Here is a 25,164-nt window from a genome sequence, read left to right as displayed (position 1 = left end):
TAATGTAAAGCCGATATTTATTGTCAAGCAGTATCACAGCAAAGTAAGTAAGAAAATGCCATAGTAACTAACAAAATACAGGTGAATGTCTTGTGAATTCACCCAATTTTAGTTTCTGACATCTTCAAAAAAGAAAGTTTTGGTGTAGCTGACAGGAAACCACAAAGTACAACTGTCCTGTAAATGGAGCAGACATACACGGTGACAATAATTATAGGCAAAATAAATTAGTTGTAAATGGATCTATTTACTGTGTTTCTAACCACCTAATATTTTTTTCTTCATATTTGAGGATTTGGGCTGCTTCCCCCCCCCATCCTAAAAGTCCCAATATTCTTAGGTCTTGGTACTGTAGGGACCAGTTTTCTAAATGTTTATTCTCTGGGCTAGCAATAGTGGTTTATTCCACTAAGAAGATAAACAATTAGCTTAAACAAAGTTTAATGTTACAGACAAATGACTTATGTTTCTGGTAATTACTCAAGCTGGGGGAGCAAGTTTTTTCATGAAACAAATTATGAAGTTGCTTGTTTGTTTAGTAATAGTCAAGCATACTAATATTTCAGAGTTGTGAAAATGACATTGGTTTCTCCAGCCTAGCCAGTCAAACCATAAGATACAAAGCTTGAAGTTAACAGCGCAAGTACAGCTCTCTCAAGAAAATTAAAAAGCCCCATGCTGCCGCCCCCCCCCCCCGCCCAAAACAGTCCAGTTACTTTAGAAAAGGTAATAGTGCCTGTTGAATAGCATGGCCCCTAACCCATTCTCTCGAAATTCTCAAATAGAACACATTAAAGTTCAAGGGTAAACAACGATACAAGGAAAACAACAGAAATCAGCATACCTTTTAACAGCAGGAGAACACAGAAAACACCCTTAAGGTGAGCTGTTCCAATTAAGCACCTTTCTTTCAAACAAATGTTGGAAGACAGCTTTAGTCCTTGACTAAAATACACCTTCTTGTGACTGCTAATGGAAATCAAACACTGATTTATAACCACAGTGCTTTTCACCACTGAGAGGGGAAAGGTACATGCAATGTACCTTCAAATAAGTCCTTCAAATTATATTCTGACAAAATACATCAGGCTCAAGTGAATCATCTTCAAGAGTGACCTTAGCTTAGTGATGTAATCAGCAATTAAAATTCTAAAGTTGCTAATATGCCTCCAGTAATTGTTTTCTAAGTTACTTCCAAGTACCACCCTTCATAATGGAATTTGTGTCTGCTAAAAAAATGCTGAAACACAAGTCTCAGTTTCACAAAGCACAGGCCAGCTGTATGTTGTTTGGGAATCTGCTCTGGTATAAATAATTTTGTTCTCCCCAGACAGCCAAACCAAGATAAATGGGGAAAATAGCAGTTAAGTCACACCTGTTGAGAATTTTGTCTTTTTATAATCACCTGACACCATAAATTTATCATGTAATTCTACATTCACTTTGTCAATAGAAAAGCTACTGGAACTATTACATGCTGGTTAAGTGTAAGGTTATTTATCCCAAGAGGATACAGGTAGTCATGACAATAACATTTACTTCAGATAATATTGATTACATAGCCAAGGGATACACATATTATGCTTTCCAGTGTCTGTAACTTGGAATGCTTGAGATGGTTTCCACTGAGCTCTCACCCCTGATGCTCTTCCTGAGGGATGTGATGTTGTAGCCTAGGTTTATAAGGATTGTGTTCAATCAACCAGTCAGCAAGCCAAATCTGTGGAACAAAAAACCCAAACATTTTCAGTTTTCTGTCATTTTCTATTAAGTGTATGGGAGAATATTGAAAGCATTATTTGAAACTTCTGATACAGACACTCTCCTACCGTGCTGCAAAATTAAGACCTTTCAGAAAAAATGGACATACAAATAACCTGTTTTTTCAAAATAGTCTTTTAAATCTTCACAACTTGTATTGGTTTTTGAACAATTCCCACTGACCTTTAGAAGACAGCTTTTTCTGGCAATGTCTATCTTTCTGTATGTATAAGAACATTTGAGCCATACTTCATATAATCCCATCAACTGTTTTGGAATGAGGCTGTACAATATGCATGAAACTGCTTAATGAAATATTACTCCCGACAACACTTACAGATACTTTCTCTAGTAACCATTCATTAAAAGTGCCAGTCTTCTGCACTGAAATCACCTTATAGTACCTAAAACTTAAGAACAAAACATGGTTACTTTTTGAAATTCATCTTGCAAGTTTTCCAGCACATTGTACTTAAATAAGAATGTGAGAGGTAGGAATGCCTCGAGCCCTGATTCCATCTGCCAATGTCTCAGCCTGGCCTTAGACAAATTAACCCTTTGCTTCTATTTCTCCACTTGTAAAGAGAAGTTTTTAACACATCCTTATTTACTTCACAAGGCTGTTGACGATTCGTTTCTGGAATGCTAAGTACAACAAAGTTCATACCATACTGTGAAGTGAAAGAACTGATAGAATAGTAGATCAGTAAGGTAAGGAACACTCTCCTTTTATTATCAGGTACAAAAAGATTGGTTTGCAAAGAAAGAGACAACAAGCAGAGCACTATGACAATCCTCACAAGTTAGTCAGCAGTAGCAGAAGAACCCTAAGAACTCAAGACAAAAATGGAAAACAAAAACAAAAACCCAAACAAATCCCAAAACATAAAAGCCCAAAAGCTCTTAGAAAAACTACTTGGGAAAAAGAAATTTTTAAATCGTTTGAGCCTGATTAAATTTATTCTGTGTTACTTAGGGAATTGTATGAGATAACCTCTGTGCAGCTAATATTTCTGAGTGGACAGATACTTTCTGATGCCATCTTCAAAACGAAAGGAAAAAAAAAAAAGAGCCAAATCACCCCAACTTCAGTTCTTCAGTTCCTGGAAGGATACTAGGAAAAGAAAAATAATAATTCCATCAATCTCCCTATAAGTCACCTAGCAGATAATGAACTGAAAAGCAAGAGCCAACATATATTTTGGAAAAAAAGCAGTATCATTATTTTCCTTCTGTCACAGACATTATGGAAAGAGAAGGAGGAGCAAATATCATGTTTTCATTTTAGTAAAGCTATTGACACTGCTTCATACAGCTTTCTTACAAGCTCAATGAAGTTACTATTAGTTACCACAACTGGCTAGAAAATTGTGCTCAGAATGTAGAGATTAATTGGAAGCAAAAACAAACAATGAGTTAGAGAAATGTGACTTATAAAGTAAGAGGAAAAAAAAAAATCAGTTTTTAATATAGCAAAGTGATGACTAAAGGGAAAAAAAGATGGTAATGCTCTTCAAATATGCAATAGGTTGCTGCAGAAAAAAAGGAGATATTACATTGTCTCCAATGTCCTGTGGGGATAGTAAAAGGAAAAAAAAATAAAAATAATGAGCTTAAAATTGGAGCATGGGAGATCTAGGCTAACTTTTAGTGAAAGCTTTTCAACCAAGTATAATTAAGCACTGAAACAGATTGCCTAGGGAGACTGTAGATTCTCCATCATTTGGAATGCTAAAGAACAGGCCAGACAAACATTTGTTAGGAATGGTTAGATACAATTGGACTGGCCTTTGGGCAAAGGGATGGATGAAAAGACCTCTTGATCTCTGTTTTCTAGATTTCTATGGTAACAGTGCCAGATTTACAGACATAGTGAACAGATTATAAAGCTGGAACAATCACAGTACACTTAATCTGACCCCATGTATACCACATAATTCATAGAAACACCCCGAATTATTTTTCAGGCTTTTTTTCCTGAAATGTATCTTTTAGAAAAATGCAATGTTGATTAAAAACCTGATAATGATGTAGAATGCACCACAACTGCCGGTAAATTGTCACGTTGATTAATTATCTGCATTCTTAAATAAGTACTACTGTGAATGACTTGAACTTTAAGAATACAAAAAACATTTACCATTTTTGCAGATGAAAGAAAGCTAATTTTGTTTAGGAGCTGGGAAAAAACAAACAAACAAACAAAAAACTAAAAAATCACCACCAACACCAAAAGAACAACAGGAAATTAACTCTAGTCTTTCCACAAAGAACTGTAATTTGAATGACATCCATGGTTAAAAGGAATAACATGTGAGAGGACAGCAAGATGCACCAGCTTGATAACTTGAAAGGGGTCATAAGAAGACAGAAGAATTTTCTGTAGGGCAGTTTGACTATTCAAGATATGATTCTTCTGAGTGAAACCTAATTCAGTTTCCTGGTGAACTGCGGAACAACCCAAGGAAATGCTAATCCATGCTGTATAGTCAAAATAATAGCTTATCCTGAAAGATTGATAATATTGATCTAAATAAACATAACAATGGCAAGATATAGACAGTCTTGCTAAGAACTCTACAGTATTTTACTCAACTGTGTAATTATTACCAGTGTGATTAGCATCTAATCTCACTTAGTATCTATTGTATGAAAGCTGTTTCATTACAAACTCACCTCAGAAACAGTAAATAAAGTAAAAACTTATATTCGACATCATATGATAGTACCCATTTACCTTTTCAGCCATCTGTAACAACTATATGTTAGAAAGAGTTTTACAGAAGTCACCTAAACCCCCCCATCATTTCATCAAGGCTGATTTCATTTAGTCCTGGCCCTCACTTCATCTATTAACAAACCAATCAACTTCTTGAAAGGCAAATGTTATTTGATTAGCCCATTAGCAGGGAGCTAAAACAGCACAGCTCTTTAACAAAAGAGTAGCTTTCCTACGTACAGGGACTTTACTAATACAAAGTAAATGTATCACAAAGCATACCACACAATACTGATATACTGTACATACCATTGGATCTGCTGGCTTCTCTTTACACAGTGCAGTGAGCCCAGCTAATAATGTAGGCTTTACATAAAGGTTCAAGTAATCCCTAGCTCTTTGTCCAGCTGGAATTGGCTCCAAGATCACTGTAAGGAATAACCACAGGTGTTGGAAAGCAGCTTATAGAGCAATTAAAAAAAAAAGGCATCTTTCAAAGGTTGTTTAGATAGGAGCTGCTGTTTTCCTTAATAAGTTAATAATACATAATGTTTTTTATAGCTTCTTCCACAACAAACTGCAAAGAAACTACCTAAACCCCTTTACAATGTCCCTCAGGTAATCTTACTAATTGTAGCCAATTATGAAAGGGGAGGAAATCAGATCATCTGGGGAAAACCTATATCCTTGAAAATGCATTGAGGGCAGGAGAGAAACAATATATCCCATATTTAGTACTTCCTTCTTGCAGTGTGAAGCTGGTTTCTGAAGACCCTAAAAATTTCACTTTAAGTCCAGCTGTGTCGTTAGGGTGAGGAGAAGAGACATAGTTTACAACAGGTAAGGTTTGCAGGGAAGTACAACATCTTTTATTATTAAACTAACTGATACAGTTGACAAAAACAGACAAGTTTTTCTAGCAGTTTCCCTTGTATCTTTCTGTCAAAGAGCAAAGCTGTCTTACAAACAAGAGATTCTCTCCCAGCCTCTCCAGGTTCTATGGCCCAATTCTCTGGCACTTAACTTTGGAATTGCACTATCACGTAAGCATCCAGCTGCTGTTGAACAGGAATTACTCAACCTGAGTCCAAGAAGAGTCAGTCTTCTCAAGCCAACAGTGTGATAGCTTCCCATTTCCTCTCATTTACCAGCTTTGCTCCCACTCCCAGACCATAGAGTTTGAAAAGTAGAAGTAATCCTTGTAACTATAATGGCTTTTCAGATACATTTTGGTATACCTTTCATAGCAGAAAATACCAGCTTATGCATAATGAGACTCACATTCTCATAAAGCAAACAAACCCAACCTCTTCTAAATCCAATTGTATCTAGAGTCTGGACAGAGACAATTAATAATGGGGAAGGACACTATCCTCCCAAAGACTGGCAATGTATTATTTGCACCATTTTACCTTCTGGAAACATGAATCGAATTTCTCTTTCTGCTGAAGAAATGCTGAGACTGCCGTGAAGTGCATTCCTCAGATCATCAGTCCCATAGATTGCTCTTAAGCTAAAAACAAGAGAAATAAGTGCTTGGTAGGTGACTGCAAATCCCTTCCAAGTCTCTACAGTCTGAGAGCATATAAAAGCAAAATATATGGACTAATTAACAAGGCATTAGCTTGATTTTGTTTTTAAACAAAATAAGTAGCTACCTAAAATTTAGGTTCATGCACGTAGCATTCTCCATAAAATGGGTGAACTTATGAGATAAGAAGCCACTCCAAAACCGTATCTCTACTGTACAAAAAAAAAAGAGAGAGAGAGAGAGGAATTCTGGTCTCAGTTAAAAGAATGACAAAATCCTACTGACTTCCCCAAGGCCAATCAATGAGTTACCTGTGAGGGTGAGTTCTCCTCGCTCTTATGCTGTTTGATGGTCCAAGCAATTCCTTCCAGTATGAGACTGCACAATATCTGGCAAGAACCATAGCAACTAAAGGTCCAGAACTCATATAGGCTGTTAAATTGGGAAAAAACACTTTTCCATATTGGTCTGCATAAAAGTTGCTACATTGCTCTGGGCTTAACTGGAGTGTCCGTTTCTATAAAGTGTAAAAGAAAAAAAAAAAAAGGAAAAAAAACTTGCCAAATTAAGATAGCTTGCTACTTCAGGTAGGATACAGTACTCTGCTGCAGACTTATCTTCAAGTGCAGAACAGATACAGTAACAACCCAGCCTAAGCTGATTGTCCCAGATCTGATCCTCTTCGAGATACACAGTAACAAAGAGCAAGAGTTTTCCAAGTTAATTAAGCAAACAGGCCCTTTGAGTAAGATGTGATTTTAGCCTACAAAAACTACAGCATTTTAAAACTGCTGGATGACTTAAAGTATAGCCAGGGCACAGTACAGAAAAAGTGAAGAGCATTACAAGGGCAGGATTTAATTACTCAGCTGCTCCAGCATAATATTCTACTTTTAAACAATTTTCTCTTCAGCTCACACCATTAATTATGCAATTGTTCTATTTTTCATTCAGGACTCATGCTTTATGGTTCTCTCAATAGCTGCCCAGCCTGCAGGTGGCCAGGATTAGGACAAGTTTGGGAGGTTATCAGAAGGCATAGGGCAGTCATGAAAAGAGAAGTAAATAAATAAATAAATTTTAAAGTGCATTCTTTGAGCCCGAACTTATGCAACACCGAGTATCACAAATTTGGTGCCAAAAGTCACTGGAGACATCAGAAGATGCTGTAAACATCTTGTCATTAAAAAAAGAAATCTAGTCTCACTCATCTTCTGATACATTTCATATAAATAAAACAACCAGAAAGGTACAGGAGGAAATTAAAAAGAACAAATGTGGAATAAGGGGCATTTACAAGAATAAGAAAAATTATTACATTTCCTTAAAATTACAGCTAGGAAAGGGAGGAAATTAAAAGAGATCAACTGTGGAAAAGGGGCATTTACAAGAATAAGAAAAATTATTACATTTCCGGGGGGGAAATCACCTTAAAATTATATCTAGAAGCCCGGTCGTCGCTCAGCTCAGTGACACAGAGCCAGCTACCAGGGCCAAGGGCGCTGCCGCGGGGCCGGGAGGAGGAGGAGGCGGGGGGGTGCGGGTGATGGTGAGGGTGCGGGTGAGGAGGAGGAGGCGGGAGGGGCGAGGACGAAGAGGAGGAGGAGGAAGAGGCGGAGGAGGAGGAGGAGGCGCCGCCGCGGGGAGGCCCCGGCCGCGCCCCGCCGGCACAGGCAGGCGCGGGGGAAGAGCGCCCCCCAGCGGCCGCCTCCGCCGCGGGCTGCCCGGGGCGCAGCGCGGCGCCGACCCGCCGGGAACGCGGCGCGGGGCTCTGCCTTGTCACGGGCCGGTTATCAACGACAGTGGAAGGCGGGGAAGGTCGTCCTGCCAGGCACGGAGCAGCGTTGCCGGCTCCTCGCCGAAGAGCCCGACGCACCCCCTCGCTTCAAGCGATCCAGCGCTCCTCCTGTTTTATTTCCCAGATTCTGACCTACTGTAATAATTTCTTTTTCTTTCAAATGCTCTTACAGAACGAGTGTATAAAGAGCCCCATAAAAGAGGACTGAGAGAATACATTTCTCGTTAGCTAACGACAGATTTTCTCTTAACGCAATCTCTGCTGAAAGTCACGCTCTAGAGCCTGTCCCAGCAGCATGGGGTCTGACGGGGCGCTCAACATTCCCATGGCCTCCATGGCACGTCCAAAACGTAAAAGGACAAGCTCAGTAAGGCCTATTTAAGTGAAACATTTGTAATACATTTAAATATCCAGAAAGTCCATTTACATTAAAAACAGTGGAAACGAAAAATACATCAGACTGCAACTGGCCAGCTATCTAATTCAACTAATTTTCTGAGTATCCACTTGGCAAATGCATGCTGTATGAAAACTTGTCATACCAGAACGATATGCTCCCCAGAGAGTTACTTTGGAGAGTCTACATATCTGCTACATCTGTTTGCTAAATCCAAGTTTATTAACAAAGTCTGTGTTTTCCTGTGGTCAGCAAAATAGTCGGTCTGTTCTGTTCCATCCCATGCACCAGTAAAATGTATCCTTACAGAATCTGGCAGCAGTGGTTGATGACGTATGAAAAATATAAATTGATTTTTGGACACACTAGCTTTCAGTCACTGGCTTGACTGCTGAAGCTTAAAATAAATATTGTTCTGACTTATAAACTGCAGTTATTTTCTCTGGAGCATAGCCTGTTACCTGAACGATCAGGAATCCTGATCGGAGAATGAGATCCTCTATTTCTTCTTCTTTATCAACAACATCTGGTTTGATGAGGGCCAGAGTTCTTTCCACAAAAATCTGAGGTTCGGGCATCAGCATCTGCATCTTGGCTTCTGAATTAGAATTCACGTACTCCTTTTGTACTGCAATGACACCAGTTCATGATAATTGGAGTTTGTCGACTGCGCAGTCACCTGCGGTGACATTTACCATGTACTCTAGAAATGGAGCAGATCATCCCCGTTTCACAACACCCACGTGAGATTTTCTCTGGACTAGTTAGTACTCTTGTAGTTGACACTCCCGTTCTCAGTGCAGCAATATTTTGTGGAAAATAAGCCAAAAATTAAAAATCGTTAGCCAATCATAAAGTGTAAACTATTCTAATATTTCACTAATTAACTCAGACAACATATGAGAGAAGGAGAAGCGTTACCATACACTTTGCTATGTGCAAGAGCGAGCCTGGCTCACTGCACTCCCACACCCTCCATCCCCCAACTGTGTGTTCCACCAAACCCAAAATCTGTATTCTCATGCAAGAAGATTGTGGTGTGGGACTTACTACTTGGAGCTAGTCCATCTGTAAGCCTCAGGGTATTTCTCAATTGTTATTTAATTCCTACATTTATGGACTCAGGACAAAGTGCCAGTTCTCTGTCTGAGCGGATCAGGCCATTAGCAAGCTATGAGGATACAAAATTGTTTTGTGAATCACGGAACTAGCGCAGGCAGACAGGTTTCCTACAGACTTGTGACCACTTGTGACCTTTTTTCCCCCTCTTCCCTCTGCCTCCACACTCCCAGCCCTGGGTCTCTCTCCATCTGCGCTGGACAAGACACGGGTACACAGCCGACTGGCCAGCTCACTGCTGCAAAAACCATATATAATTGCTGAGTTATACCTGCCGCCTTGGCTGGGATGATCTTTTCTGCACCTATACCTTTGAGACTTCTCCTTGGCTTTCAAATTTGGTTGAACAGGCTGCGGCCTCTGTTGGGGAGTAAAAGACGGAGAGCTGAGCACAGGACCGCTGGGGCTGCCATTGCCTAGGAACCAGCTTGAAAGTACACACACCCGGAGCGCTCGGAGCAGCCGGCCTGGAGCCAGAGCACCCTGTCACGGACACCGGTGGCCGAGGGACCCGGGACTCGGCGGAGACCCGAGGAAGCGGCTCCCTTTTCTCCACAGACCCCTCCCCGCCGCCCGACTGGGAGAAGGGCTCAGCCCCACCTACCCTGAGAGACCCGCCGCCATACCACCAGCACCCCCTGTTCTGCCCCCCACAGCGGTTGCGGTGGGTCCACCGCCATGCCACGCACCTTCCCGCTCCGCCGCCGTTGCTAGGTGACGGCGGGGCCGGCTCCCCGGGCGGAGCGGCCACAAGATGGCCTCCGCGCCCCTCGGCTGTGTGTGCTGAGGCGCTGAGGGGGGAGCGTCAAAAATGGCGGCCGGGGAGCGCCGGTGTGTGTGGGGAGGGAGAGGCCGCCGCCCTCGGCCTGCCGCGGAACGCGTCTCTGAGGCCGGCACAGCCGCGGTCTCCGGGCAAATAACTGAGGGACACATCTGCGTGTTGATGGGCATCTCGTGGGGTACGAGAATAAGGAAGGGAGCGGCGTGATCTGGAGGGGAGCTATCAGAAGTCTCCTTTCTCTGTGACAATAAAAGCTTTATGTCGGTCTTACCTCACACTCAGGACTGCTGAGGGAAGCATGATCACACAGTAACCGTTCATAAACTGAGGTAACGCTGTTTATTGGAAAAAGACTAAGCACACAAGCCATTCTTCAGGTTATTTAAATATCAGTATTTGTTGTGGGAGCGTGCCGAGGTTTCCTGTTTACATGCCCGATCACGGTCAGTGGGATCTGGAGCTAAGAGTACGCAGCCTTCCAGCATACCAGACGTAGTAACCTGAATCTACAGCTCTCTAATACTGTTTTTCAGCATTTTTTATTGAGTTACAGTGTCCATCCAGTGCTACTTAACTTTTGTCACAAAACCAGACGTGTAATGAGTAAGAAACAGTCACTGTTTTCCGAGTTAAACCATAATGAGGTGAGCCATAAACAGAGCTGGGGAAGCCGCGCTCCCTGGGGATTTCCACCAGATTTTACCACCATGGTGCCAACACCCTTGCTCCCTGCACGCTCCCTATTTCCCCGTCTCTCCGGGGTCGTTCCCGCTCGGAGCAACTACAGGACAGCCATCATCCATCCGACGTGACCTTCTGTGCCGTAGCCCGGCCCGTGACCTGGAAGCCGAAGCGTTGGGTGCTCCGGTATCGCCTCCCCAGCTGCCCTGTTTACCCCGGGCAGGGCTGCGCGTGCTGCGGCCGGCTCTCCGGGCTGAACGCCTGCCAGCTGGCCCGGCGCTATCGGGGTGTGGACCGGCGAACGGCGCCGATAACTGCTGAGCTCGCTCCGCGGCCGTGCTCCTCTCCTTTGGGCCTCATCTCCTCTTATTGCCGCTTTCTCAAAAAATTGTGGGATCTGAGGTGCTGGTAAGGCCTCCGGCCTGCTGGTGAATTCAGCTGGAACTGGCCGTTGCGTGTGGGTCCTTGAGGTGACACTGACAAAGGGACGGAGAGAAAACACAGGTATATAGGCTTCAATTTTTTTAATTAAATCAGACCGCAAGTAGATGCAAAGAAGACAAAAAAACCCCAACCACTTTAAGAGCCATAGATGCTGACACTGTGTACCCTGGTTAGCAGAGGAAATAGCAAATTCACTGCAAAAGCTGTTTTCTAGCATAAGAAAAATCCACTTTGCCTTAACCTTTTTAATGAGTAATGTAAATAATGTAAAACTAGAAATGAGAAACAAAGCTATGCGATTATTTCCTTGCAGCCAGTTTAAGATATGTTTAAAAATCAAAGACTGAAGTTTTTATTCACATACTTTAAAAAATAAAGGTTCCAAGTGCACAAGACTGAGTAACTCAGATACAGACTTTCCTTCACTGATACAGGCACATGGTGTTTGTTTCTTTCACAGAGATACCTTATCCAATATTTAATTTGAAGACATTGTGAACACTGCAACTACACAGAGATAATGGATAAACACGTTTTATTTAAAAAAAAAAAAAAAGCTGATAGAAAGAGTTCACCAGTTTTTTAGTTTAGTTCAGAGTTAATTCGGCAAGAGTCGTTTCTTTTCAAAGTCAATGAGCGCAAGTCTGCCAGCCCTAGCTTAGATTTAGCAGTTCAAAGGCTTCCTCAGCCTGGCTGAATACTTCAGAATTATTATTACATAAGAAATGGTGAATTTAATATCCGTGTAAAACATTGCTAACATTAATCTCTTGCAATTTCTTTATTGTGTGCGGGTTTTTTTCAGCTAACGAAGTTTAAAAAAAAACACGTATATTCCTGTGCATGCTTATATGCTGCAGTTTTGCTGGGAGCAGGGTCCTGCGCGCTTCACTCCCCACCACAGGCCCTCTGTCTGTGTCAGAATTTCTCCTCCTCGCTGTTTCCAGAAGCATTTCTGGAGGGCGGAGATTGTCTAATTTTAGTACCTCGGAGAATCCTCTGCTCTCCAATGAGCGGGCGGCTGCATCTGGAGCTGCAGCCAATTACCCAGGGTTTCCTCCTGCTACGCTTCCCACGATGGTTTAATAAAGCAGACTTACAAATTTAAAGTGGCCCCACATGTTAAGAGAAAATAACATTATGAGTTCCCTAACAAAGACATATCTTTTAACAGTAGTAGGATCTCAAAGGTTTCTTCTAAAGCCTTGGATTCCATAAACCTAACCTTACAACCCTGTGTTAATATCATTATCTTATGTTTACTATCTCTACAGTGCTGGAAAAAATATTTCTGATAACTAAAAGGCTAGTCTGAAGCATCTTCCTTAACTTCTGTAGGCCAGGGATGTGATTTTAAGAAAAGAAACAAAAAAAAAAAAGTAAAATTATAATTACAGTGTAATGAACCGCTACAGTTCTGAATACTTCTCTGGGCATAGCTTTGCTGCTGTATCTTATCTGTTAAGCGGTTTAACAAGCCTTAGTTGTCTCACTTATTTTTAGCTGGCATGGAATATAAAACACTGGAAGATTGTGGCTGCAGGCACATTTGTATTCTAGTAACAGCAGATAAGTAGCTTTTTAAGGAAAAATATTATTTCAGAGCTTTGTACTCCAATACTGCAAGAAGGTGGAGAAACTAATGTCTTGTAGACTGTTAAAAAAAGAAGGAAAGAAAAACAGAATGATGAAAATAATAGAGCGAAGAAAGGCTAAAGAAATAATACCAACTAATTGCATTGATTAAAAATGAAGCTTGCACATCTTTTAGCTTTATTTACATTTTGACGTTAAGCACAAAAAAATGTATTTGCTTTAACAGTAACTTACTAGCTACACATTTACCACACATACAACTTTCATCCACCACTGACTTTTTTTTGCTTCTGTCTCTCATGCTAAACTGTCATACCTACCCACAGTGCAGGCTTACCTTCAGCACTTGCTTCATCCATGCTTGCTTTTGCAGCGCAAAGTGTCTCTGACGGAAATCCTGTGATCAAGCTAACTTCCTTTCCTGCAAGCCTGCTCTCTCCTCCATTTCTGCCTTCTTACAGCTAAACAATTCTACTTCTGCAGCTTATCTGCATGCCTGTAATCCTAGCTAGCTTTTCACTGCTGCTGACTAACCCTTGTCAAGCTTTCCTTTCTGCTTTCCTCTACTTGCTATCTGACCATTTTCTTCAGAGATAAAAATCAACAAAATATTCTCCCGATGCTTCCCCTTTCTACAAAGTGCCCAGGTGGCAATAACAATAATCTTACCTACACATCTTCTGTAACTCCATTGCTTGCCCTATTAACCTCACCCTATTTCATTTCCTGATATTCCTCACCACCCACTCTTTCATTTGTTCACAGCTTTAGTCATTCAGTCTGCTCTGACCCCCCAACACTCCCACAGATACGCTTGTTTCTTATGTAAAAAAAAAAAAGCCTTTGGTAGAAGCACCTCTTGTCTTCTTACTTTTATAAATCTTCCAATCACACCTCTTGTCTGGTTCTACCCTAAATCCCCTACAAACTTGGTTTTGCTTCCTCTTGTCATCTGAAAGCTTCTCAACCCAACTTAAACCAATCTCTTCTTTAGCCTTCAGTCACGTTTAGCATAGCTAGCTAGTGCCCTATCTTAGCTTTTGCAATTACTCTCATCTGTTGCTTCTCCAATCACTATTTCAGCTTGGCTTGTCAGTACTGTACCTTGTGTTTCTTTCCCTTTTCTGCAAGAGCAGTGGTGAGCACCGTTCTTGACTCTCCTCCCTTCCCTTCTAGCTCATAGCTCAACAGCCTAATGGGCAAATATAGATATGATTGCCTCTTACTGCTGTCTCCTTTCAAACTTCAGGTGTCTCCATTGCATTTAAAGCCTTGGTAATGAGCGTGTGTTAGACAAACCATCTGCCTGATGTACCATCATTTTACAGCCAAATGTGCAAAGGACCAGGTGGAACCTTACAGCCAGGACTGTGGGGTTTGGGCTCAGATTGGTCTAAACTGCTGTGCAGATGTCAGCCAAGACGCAATCTTTGTTATTTATTGACATGGCTAGGAATCTTGCTCAAGCTCTCCTCACCTCAGTTATTGTTGACATCCTTTTCTCTGGCCTCAACAAATAAAGCATTTGCTTCCATTCAGAAAGCTCTGCAACACAATTTTCTTAGTTCTTCAATTTAACTATGTTAGTTCTCCACACCTTTCCAAAGAGAGTCTTCTCTATCACACAAAACTGTTAGTCTTCAATTGCAAGCCCATTCACACACTGATATGGTCCTACTGTACTTTTTGTTTCACTCTGAAAGGGTATCTCCTGTTTCCTGCCAGCTGGTACAACTGAACTCCACTAATGCACTTTCAAATAAAGACCTTCCTGCTTTATCCCACTTTGAGCTCCTGTTGAACACCTGTAGAGGTTGGCATTGACAACTTATTTTCTATAAAGCTCCTCCTCATCTGTATATAGAAGTTCTGTATAGCTACCGCATGTAGATGTTAGGCTTTTACCTAACTTTTTGGAGCAGAAACACTTGCGCTCATTTGCTCTTTCATTGTTCTGCATAATGTTTAACATAATACTGGCTTGGATTATCCCTGAGGCCACTAAGCTGAGATAAGTATTCAGTGTGATACTATCCACAATGAATAAATGACTGTAAGAATAAACCAATAAAAATCTTTTGTTTGGCAAATTACAAGAGGCAATGAGTTAAATAAGGGTTTTTTTAAAGTTTTGTCAATGCTTCCTTAAATGCATCTTCTCTTCTTCTTAATTCCATGTAGCATAAGGCATCCTTTTGGCACTTACTTTGACCACTTACTGTCAGCTGTACCATTAAAATCAGTGGGTTTACTCACATAGTTATTATTATTAATAAACTTTATTTATTTATACTGTGCATAAAGACTAACTCGGACAGAACCTTCCTATAGCATAGTATTTTGTATATAGTAGGCAGTCCGTGACCTGAGATGCTTACAATCAATTTAGATAAGACAGACGTATGGTGTGGGAAAGGGGTAAATTACATCAATAATTTCAAGGCAGTGAATGATATGTTGGTTCTCTTTTTTTTTTTTTTTTTTTTGGAAGACGGGAACTAGAAAAATCAACACAATGGAAATAATGAGGAAATAGGATAAAGAAGAAAGGGAAGGAGGCAATGAAGACAGGTATGGCACAAAACTGGTATGAACAGACAACAAAGGCAGGTCTTGGAGTAAAGAGCAAGCTTGATAGAACAGCAAAATTAGGCTCAAGATCAGAAAGCCCATACACAAGCAAAATTCAATTCCATTTCAGTCAACACCATGAATAATCATAGTAATTACAGGATTTAAAAAAAATGGCAGAGTGGTAGTTTTTTTCTCAGCAGTAAATGTGTCATGTAAGGAGGATTACCACCTGAGAAGCTATGTGTGTATTTTTCTTTCATTAACCACAGGCTTTGAGTGGGGAGTGAAATGCAAGACCAAAACCCAAGTCACAACTCAGAAGAATGCTTTAAAATTACCTGTGGCACGATGGGGCCTGGTGAGACCCCAGCTAATCTTAACAACCCATATTCTGAAATTTCTCAGTCTTTGATGTCTAGATATGCAAAAAGTGACTTTGTTAGTCATGACAGTCACCATTTTCAAACCAGGCTGCTTAGCCAGTCTACAACCACATTGTTATCCTGCTATTGGATATAAGACATACAAGGCATCAAACAGCTATTAAAATGGGGCAACTGGGAATCACAGAAAGCCTTGGCAGTTGGGAGCTACTGTTTGGAATTGCCAAGATGAGAGACGGAGGTGGACCTGACCAGGAGAAATGGGCAGCTGGAAAAGAGTACAGCTTTGAAGAAAGTACTGTTAAGCAGGAAAAGGATAACATGTGCCCAAGTACCAGTGCAAGGGCTACGAAATGAAAGACAAGACAGGTTCAGCAAAATGAGAACTGAAAAAGAGAAAGAAAAGGGAAACGTATGGAGAAGTCAAAATGAAATGACAATCATTCAAGTCCTTAGCAAAGCTTGATGAAATACAAAGGAGCTGTTTGGGGCAGTGAATCTTGCAAGGAAATTAAGTAATACATGTATCATCAAAATACATGTATCACTGTACCTTTTCGGTACAGACCTGATTGATAGGTTTACAATTTAAGCCAAGCTGCCTAAAGAAAAAAATCAAAAGAAGTTCATTTGCTGGATGTGGGGTAAGTTTCTCTGAGGTGGTATAAATTAGGATAGACAGTATCTTATGAAAAACTTCTTTGCTTCTAACATTTTATTTAAAGTACAATACAAGAAAAACAATTTAAAAAATATATTCGCATGAATATCTTTATCAGACAACATATACAACCTGTCTTGCAGACATTACAATTTTCAAGTGTACTGGTTAGGTACTCTTTGTACTGTCTTTACTAGACCTGACCTCATGTAACATTGTTTCACAAACTTTAGCCTAAAGAGCTGGTTGTAGAGCTTCTCCATAGTGTACCCCACCCTGTCAGCAGACTAGGTTGAGATAAACATCTCTAAAGTTCTTAGCTATTGTAGCTTGGGCTGAAAGCGTGGCAGGATGCTTACAAATTAATATCCTTCATGGATAGAACACCTGGCTGACACATCACACACTACCCTACGCTCTATTCTTGAAATAACTCATGTTGGGCACTTAGATTGGTTTAATACTTTTCCATTTGTGAGCAGCAAAAATGGGGAGTGGGGAGGGGGGAGATTTCCAAAAGCAAATAGCTGCTATGGCTGAGGATTTAAAATCTAGAAATTACGAGAAAGTCTGTTGCAATTCCAGTAACAAATATGATGCAGTCTTGCTGCACATGTGCGTAGGTGTCAAAGCAGAAAGCTCAGCTTGGACCAGTTAAAGTGATGCTTGTGGCAAACACCAAAGCAAAAGAGTGGCTTGAAATTCTTGGCTGTAGTGAGGGGCTATTTTTCAAACAATCTCCCAATACTAAGCACAATATCCTTCTTTTTCCCCTCTTCCCCTTAAAAGGTCTGGGTTATAGCCTGAAGCAATGGGAATGTTTTTATTAAAAAAAAAAAAAAGCAGTGGATCAGGCCCTTACCCTGAACATACCCTGTTGATTTTATTTCGTGTTCATCTTTAATGCTCTGCTTGTTGTACTGCAACAAAGCTTACAAAGCAAACCTAATGTCCCGTTTTACCAAGTTCGTACTTCAGAAAATGAATTCTGTAGAGGATAAAAAGTGCTCTACAAGCAGCTCACTGAAGAACAGCCTGGATCCTAGACCAGATTACTTAACAACAAAATGTATCACCACAATTTATTTTTATTCACAAGTAGCTGTGTGCAGTCTTGCTGAATTGTAATAGCAGATGAAAATACGCAAGTTGAGCCAGAGGAGGTATTTAACAGAGGGTGGAGCAAGCAAGTAATAATGTATGCATTCATTACTACAGAAAGTTAAGTAATAATTGTTACTTTTTGCCCACAAGCAACTGGCTTTTTTTTTTTTTTTCTTTTCTTTTAAGATGTGGCAGTGAGCTTTGGCTGTCTACCCAAAAGCCAGACCTCATCCCTTTGACTGGACAAGTGGGATATTAGGAATGGTATATTGTACGAGAATTTAAAGTATGATTACAAGGAGCAGTTGTCTTCTGCGCTTTCCACACACAACTTTGTCAACAAAGTTGATATATCCTCAGGCAAAAGGAATTAAGGCCTAGGCACATGCTCAGGGCTCCAGCTCCCAGAGTTATGTAATATCCAAACCTAAGTTTCCATTAAAAACAATAAATACTGGCCCTCTCGGTTGCAAAACCAGCAGAGCTGGAAACATTAAGTAAACCTCTCGTACTGGAGTAACTGACTCAGTGTACATACCACACCTTAAGTTAAACCAGTGCAACACTGTAAGTAAATACTGCGCTCAAGTCACGGGCGTGTTTCCACAACTTTTGCCGTGCGGGCCCCGGGGGCCCCGGCCTGCCCGGTGCGGCGGGAAGGGGCTCTGCGCGGTTGGGGTCCCGCCGCGACCGAACAACGGAAGAGCGTTAGGAGAGCGCTGACTCTTGACTATCTCGCCGGGGCTCTGCACCCTCAGGGGCTGGCTTTCCTCCCTGTCACGCTTGTGATTTTCCTGGACGGTAACGTTCGCCGGAGCGGGCCTTTCCCCGCCCGTCACACGGGGACAAAACGGCGCCGGACCCGCGGGCCCTGAGGGAGGACGGTGCTCCCCGGGCGGCCCGCAGCTCCCGGGCTGCCCTGGCGATAACGGCACCACGGCCGCCCTCCTCCTCCTCCTCCTCCTCCTCACAGGCGGGCGGGGGCCGGGGCCGCCCCGCGTCGGGCAGAACCGCCCGCAGCGCTGAGGCGAGGAGCGCGAGGCCTCCGCGCGCCGTGCCTTCCTTCCCTCCCAAAAGCCCAGTCCCGCGGGCCGCCATTCGCTTCACCCCGCCCGCCCCCCGCGGCGCAACCAACAGGAAACGCCGAACGATATGACTGACAGGCGTCGGCGACCAACGCGGAAGCTCCTTATTGCCGTGTGGCTGAGGCTCCGGCCGTATAAAGGCGGCCACGCGTTAAGGCTCCGGGCCGGAGAGTACGTGTCTCAGGGGGAGGAGAAGGTGGCGGCGGCGGTGCCGGTGCGGAGCAGCCGAGCGCCGCGGGGAGGGGTGTCAGCTCCAGCGCGTAGGGGATTTTAATCCGAATTCCGGCCGGCCCGGATTTTTATTGGGAGCGGGTTTTAAAGTGAGTATGAGCGGGATGGCGCCGGCGGAAAAGGAGGGAGGGGGGGGGTGGGGGGGAGGGGCGGCGGGACCGGACCGGATCAGACCGGCCCGGCGGGGGGGTGGGGGTGGGAGCCGCCTCGCTGACCCGCGCTCGTCTCTTGCAGGCGCCCTGTCGTCCCTCTCGCCTCTGCGGACGGGGCAGCATGTCCGAAGCGGAGCAGCAGTTGGCGGCCGCCACCGGCGCCACCCAGAACGGGCACGAAGCGGCCGAAAGCGCCGGAGAGCAGCAGGCCGAAACCGGCGGGGCTCCGGCGGCGGCGGCGGCAGCAGCGGCGGCGGCAGCGGGTGTAGCGGCGGCGACGGCGGGAACGGCGGCGGGGGCAGCGGCAGCGGGAGCCGGACCGGCGGCGGGAACAGCGGGGACGGCCGCTAGCCAGAACGGAGCCGAAGGCGACCAGATCAACGCCAGCAAAAACGAGGAGGACGCGGGGTAAGCGCCGCGCCTCCCTCGGCGGGCTGAGGCGGGAGCAGGCCGCGCCCCCGCCGCCATAAACCCCCCCCTCGTCCTCCTCCTCCTCCTCCTCCTCCTCCCCTTCCTTCCCTACCCCCGGGCGCCATGTGCGGCGGCGGAGCGCGGCCGCTAGGCCCCGGCGCGGCCCTTCGGCGGGAGCGGAAGGCAGAGGCGGGCGGCTGGCGCCCTCCGCCGCCCCCGGGGCTCCGCTCCGCCCGGCGGGTGGGGGGGGGACGGACGGGGGAGGAGGGCGGCGGGAGGCCCCGGCTGCGGAGGGATCGAGCCGGGCGGGCGGTGAGCCGGCGGCCCCTGCAGCACCAGCGCTTCCTTTGTTCTGGAGCTGCCTTTTGTTGGCGCCATGTGGTGGCTGGGGGAGGGGCGGGGAGCGGGTTTGTTGCCGTCTCACGCTGTAAAATGGAAGGGGATTTACCTCGGCTGGCTTCGCATCCCGCGTTTTCCTCATCCCTTTCCCCCCCTTTTTTTTTTTAACGAAAGGAGCGGAGGGAAGGAGTTGTTTTTTGTCGGGGGAAGAGGGGGGAGGCTGGTTCAAACTTTCTGGGGATTGCGTGACCGATCGCCACCGGCGTCTGTGTAGATGCGAACATGTTTTGTGTCACGCCTATAAAAAAAAAATAAAAATCCTGGCTTTGGAAGCTAGTCGGGGTAAGCCAAGTATTTGTGGAGGGAGTAAAGAGAAAAACAGCGTGATGGAGACGATGTGCGGTGTGTTTAAACCAGTAAGAACGGTTTTGGTGTACTTCTTCGCAACGTTGTCAGAAAACGGCTTATCTCTTGCAAGTGATGTTGGAGGGCGTCAGCGTAGTTTCGCTGTGTTTTGGTAGTGCCATCCTTGTGTACAAAAGAGTAATTTCTGTCCTATCATAGTTGGTCTGTTTATATGCTTGACTTGAAAAATTACCTGCCTGTTTCTCAAGCGGGTCTTTGTGATTCAAGCTATTCCATGTATTTAATTGGAACTCCCTTTGTTATCCGTGGGCCCTGAACCAGAGGGTCAGATCCCTTAAGTTGAACAGAGAGCTGAAGCCACAGTAGCATAACAGATTTTGGCTGTAAGGAAAGGAGTGAGACTTGCACAAGTTTCCTATAAGCTAGGGCTGGATGTACCTTTTACAGACACTATAAGGATTGAGAACCAGGCCTCTTAGCTGTGCGTGAATTTTCTTTTAACTTCACGTTTTCTGCCCTGAAAAGTGGGTGATGCTCTTTCCCTTTCTTGCATAAGAAGTGACAAGTTTCAACCCCAAATCCGTGTAAAATGGAACTTATAAGAAAAGTAGGAGGGATTGACCTATGTGGAAAATCTAGTGCTGTGCTAAAACAAGAGCTGTCCAAGGCAGAGTTCAGGGTGCTGACATCAGAGTATTTTGTTAAGAGCTGAAACATGCTTTGATTCAGCTGCACTAATACACTGAGGAGGAAAAAAAGAGACTATGTTAAGAGTGAAATTGCCCAGTTTGTGGGGCGTCTGAAGGCGAAGTCGAAGTCAAATACTAGGAATTTGGTCCTAATTTCAAGGGCTCTATTTTCTGTTACTTAAATAGATGTAGGTATCAATCATTCCAATTACAAAACAAAGGACTGTAAATTACAAAGCTTAATATCTATGGATGTAGTAAGAGGTGAATTTAGCATGTGGCAGTATCTGTGTGCATACCACAGCTCCAACCCGATGGCATAAAGCAGCTAAAGCTGCCTCTGGACAAATTCCTGTCATCCCCCAACCATTGAATTTCTCTTGATCATTCCGCAAGTGTAGTCAATGATGACAGGGTATGCTATGGGAAAGCCACTGTCAGTCTGTACAGATTACAGCAGTTATGCTTGATCAGTAAGCTGTTGTGATGAGAAGGAATCCCTCAAGTTACCTTTCTTTCACTTGTTATCGAAAGGCTTAGTAGACTTTGTAATGTCTTTTCTGTAAGGCTCTATAGTAATGGCTGCAGGAAGCACACAGACTTTACTTAGACCCTATGTATCACGCTGCACTGTCAGTTAAGAGTGCACAGCTTGATCTTCTGAAAAAATAAGGGTTTAGCCTTCAAGGGGTATGGTTTCACCCAGTTTAAGGAAAAAAGGCAAAAAAAAAGCATGTATAGTTTTTTTCTCATATTGCCTTTTGAACATAAATGGATGTTAGTTCTAGCAAATCAAAGTTACACATAAACACCAAAAGCCAATTTTATTTAAACATAGTCTAGTTTCTAAAGTGCTGCTAGCTTCTAGTGCCAAATCTAGGTTGCCTCTAAACAGAGTAATGACAACTTAAACTGCTTTAGTCTATAGTTAGATAAAAAGGCTCGAATGCTTTTAAAAGCTTAGTTTGTTACCTTGGAAACTATGAAAATAGAAAATACAGCCGTGTTATTAATGTTTTCATTTGAAGTGAGGCATTTGAAAAGTGCCTTATTGACTTACCTAAGTTTTATTTGTTAGATTCACTTCTGTATTGTGCTTCACTAGTATTTAGTTCTTTGAGATGCTTCAGAGGATATTTTGTGTTGGAAAGTGGGCAGGGAAGGTATTGTATTGGCCATTCATGCAAGTAAAGACTAATAGTGGAGATACTCCTGTCGTACTGGTGAAGACAGAAGTAGATTCAGTAACTAAGCAGGAAGAAATGCACAACATAGTAGTTAAGGCAGGTCCAAAGTCCCACCTGTTGTATGTGACTGTTCTTGGAGGACACAGATACCTGGTTTAAATTTTGCAGATTGTTCTTAGGACTAAAATTTTTACAGCCATTTGTCCAAATCCTCAAAGAGCTCAAGTACTTTGCTTTTGATGCCTTGTTCTATCCTGAATGCTTTCAAAGCAGTAGGAATGATTCGAGGTTCTTTCAAAAAACTGAGTTGGTGGTACTTGATAATCAGTACTGCTTTGTTGCAAATAACTGAATACTGTTGAAAGAATGTAAGTTACTGGTGAGGAATATTTTAGGCAATTTTTGCTGTTTCTTATACCTGTATTAAAATTCAGGGTGCATTGTGTCATTCCCTCAGGGAGCGGTGGAACCCATTCTTGTGCACTCCTTTAGTGCCACTAACTTTTGACAAGATGCAAAAGTATTTAACTTGCAAGAGTTGGTCCTGTTTCTGACAATGCTGCTGGGGTGTGTACCACTGTGAGCATCTTGCTGCATGTGCTTTTCTGTAGTACTTCCTGAATCTAAATAGCTTATCTCTTTGAAATTTCAGGAAGATGTTTGTTGGTGGCCTCAGTTGGGATACAAGCAAAAAAGACTTGAAAGATTACTTCACCAAATTTGGTGAGGTAACCGACTGTACGATAAAGATGGACCCTAACACAGGAAGATCCAGAGGCTTTGGATTTATTCTCTTCAAAGAACCTGGGAGTGTTGAAAAGGTGAATTTAAGCTTCGTATTTCAGATTCTTAACTTCTAGGAGAAACTTTTCAGCTTGAGTTAATCACATCAAACTATCTTTCAGGTTCTGGAACAGAAAGAACACAGGCTAGATGGACGACTAATTGACCCCAAGAAGGCCATGGCAATGAAAAAGGATCCAGTGAAGAAAATATTTGTTGGTGGACTAAACCCAGAAGCCACAGAAGAGAAAATCAGGGAATACTTCGGAGAGTTTGGAGAGGTGTGTAATGGTTTCAGTGTTTACTAAGATAACTATAGTCTCAGTTGCTGTTTAGTTTACTAATAATTTGGATGTTGCAAATTAAATTAATTTCAGATGTATCAAGCCTTTTGTAACTAATCCAGAGGTTTCCCATCTTGAGAGCAAGGAAGGCACATACTGCACTAGATGCTTCCATTGCTAGTTATAGATACCCTTGTCTTTAACTCAAACCATTTTATCTGATGTTAAAATTGTTTTAAGACTTGTAAAATTGAAACCTCTGGTCTGAAAGCCAATGTTAGCATAGAAAGAATATTGCAACTTTGGTGTTGCATAATATGCATAGATAGGAAACCTACAGTTTTACTGTCCCAAATGCCATGCGTTTAACAGTTCTGCTAAAATACCAGTCTGAAAATAGTATTTCATGTCTTCAGATTGAAGCAATTGAACTTCCCATGGATCCAAAGACCAACAAAAGGAGGGGGTTTGTGTTCATCACTTTCAAGGAAGAGGATCCGGTGAAGAAGGTTTTGGAGAAGAAATTCCATAACGTCAGTGGAAGCAAGGTAGACACTTTGACTTGTAAATCTTTGTCCAAGTTATTAAGCATAATACCACTACATCTGTAATCTGAAAAGGATTTTGTAGACCTCTGCTCTCAAGATAGAAAAATTACAATAAGGACAGCTTGCAGTTTACCACAGGGGTGTTTTGCTGTAAGTTCAGTCACAGAGGCTACGAAGTTTCCTTGCCAGTACTTGTGGCTTTAATACTTGCTCTGTTCTAGGGGCTTTGTATGTAAAGTATCTAATTGCATTCATTAAATACAGGTGGAAAAACTGGCTTATTTATCAGTCTAGCAATATAAGCCATTTCAACAGATATGTACCTATTTTCAGCATAGAGCATTTGCCTAAATTTGAGACTTACAGACACTAACTGTAAGCTGAAACTGACTGTCTGACATGGGTGCAGCTTCTGGTGCCTCCTGCTACCAAAACATTGTCATGTAAACCCAATACAAGAATCCAGAGTGTAAATGTATGCTTATGGTAACTTGTAATTGGTCAGCTTGTTATGTGAACTACTGTAAAAGTGGTGAGATGCTCTGAACAGCTGACTGGTCATCTGTGGGAATAGCTGATAGAGTGTCAAGCTAAGGAGAAGAGGACTGGAGGCAAATGATGTGTGCTGGCTGGAGGTATCGCTTTTCCCTCAGTGCTTGACCACACACTAACTTCAAAGGCCTATCAGATCTGGTCATACTGTCTGACACAGTGACTTAGATTGCACTCAGTTTAAGACTGGTCTTGACACAGCACAGAATAAACTTTGGCAAACCTAATTGCACTGGTTGTTGACAAGACACTCTAGTTAGCAATAAAGTTTGTTTTCAGGAGAGGTGAATGCTTATGTGCCAAGGGAGCTGAGAAATCATACTTGTGTCTTGTAACTATGGCTTGTTTTTGTGTCATAGTGATAATAAAAAGAGCAGGTTACCTTAAAGGTCTTGTAGTGAAGAATTCCAAGCCAGGCTTGCTGAGGTGCTGCTGTCATAGGGAGTTGTTCCTTTCACAGCAGCAGCAGCTTTCATCTTGGACTGTGCACAGATTCAGGAACTAGGAAGCTGGCTGACAGCTTGAACTGCAGCTTGGGAACCTGTCTTGGAAATGTCAATTCTGGTTGTTTGTAGCTGTTCTTAGTATTTGATAAGTGATGATTTCAAGTGTTGGTAGGTGTACTGTACAGTCCAACACAATATTTGGTGTATAGGGTATATGAGGGTTGCCAGGAGAACTTTTTCTGGTACATTTCTCAGACCCTTGTTCATCCAGGGCTGCTCAGGTGAAGCTGTCCAATAGCAACAGCCTCATCTTGGAGGTTGTGCCAGGACAGAGGGCAGGCAGCCTTGCAGCTCCTACAGGAGCAGCAGCTATGCTGGGGTGGCCTCAGCACCTCTTCCACGGGGGACTTCATAGTGGAGAATAGGCAGTAATAAAATACTCTGCAAGCAGTGGCCTGCTTTGTATGGGCAATAATGATTTAACCTTTGTTTTCCATCTGGGAGTTGATGGTAGGGAATAGGTGGTATAAAATACTCTGAAA

General features: G+C 43.0%; 2 protein-coding genes across 13 annotated transcripts in view; one reads left to right on the top strand and one right to left on the bottom strand.

The window, feature by feature from the left end:
• NME5 (NME/NM23 family member 5) lies at nucleotides 1–18,512 on the bottom strand. 5 transcript variants are annotated; one of them, XM_069772587.1, is made up of 8 exons: nucleotides 13,165–18,512; nucleotides 10,378–11,263; nucleotides 9,597–9,685; nucleotides 8,668–8,834; nucleotides 6,323–6,528; nucleotides 5,893–5,993; nucleotides 4,790–4,908; nucleotides 1–1,720 (listed from the first exon to the last, which is right to left on the bottom strand). In XM_069772587.1, exons 4-8 carry the CDS (start codon nucleotides 8,794–8,796, stop codon nucleotides 1,634–1,636), a joined length of 642 nt encoding a protein of 213 aa, XP_069628688.1. In that variant the 5' UTR covers nucleotides 8,797–8,834; nucleotides 9,597–9,685; nucleotides 10,378–11,263; nucleotides 13,165–18,512; the 3' UTR covers nucleotides 1–1,633. The 5 variants fall into 5 exon arrangements, with proteins under 5 accessions (XP_069628688.1, XP_069628690.1, XP_069628689.1 ...); XM_069772589.1 differs by having other exon boundaries at nucleotides 10,378–11,251; XM_069772592.1 differs by lacking the exon at nucleotides 1–1,720 and adding an exon at nucleotides 1,736–2,875.
• A 217-nt stretch (nucleotides 18,513–18,729) lies between these two features.
• The window catches only part of HNRNPAB (heterogeneous nuclear ribonucleoprotein A/B), a 31,450-nt gene continuing 25,015 nt past the window's right edge, over nucleotides 18,730–25,164 (top strand). For all 8 annotated transcript variants that reach the window (XM_069772585.1, XM_069772586.1, XM_069772581.1 and 5 more), the window contains exons 1-5: nucleotides 18,730–18,954; nucleotides 19,100–19,425; nucleotides 22,662–22,830; nucleotides 22,915–23,073; nucleotides 23,493–23,624. In XM_069772585.1, coding sequence (XP_069628686.1) covers nucleotides 19,139–19,425; nucleotides 22,662–22,830; nucleotides 22,915–23,073; nucleotides 23,493–23,624 — 747 coding nt within the window. In that variant the 5' untranslated portion in view covers nucleotides 18,730–18,954; nucleotides 19,100–19,138. The remainder of the gene's footprint in view (nucleotides 18,955–19,099; nucleotides 19,426–22,661; nucleotides 22,831–22,914; nucleotides 23,074–23,492; nucleotides 23,625–25,164) is intronic.

Source organism: Haliaeetus albicilla, chromosome 27, assembly GCF_947461875.1.
Source record: "Haliaeetus albicilla chromosome 27, bHalAlb1.1, whole genome shotgun sequence".
NCBI lineage: Eukaryota > Metazoa > Chordata > Aves > Accipitriformes > Accipitridae > Haliaeetus > Haliaeetus albicilla.
The sequence above is the reverse complement of the archived record's forward strand: the minus strand, read 5'-3'. Positions and strand labels throughout refer to the sequence as shown.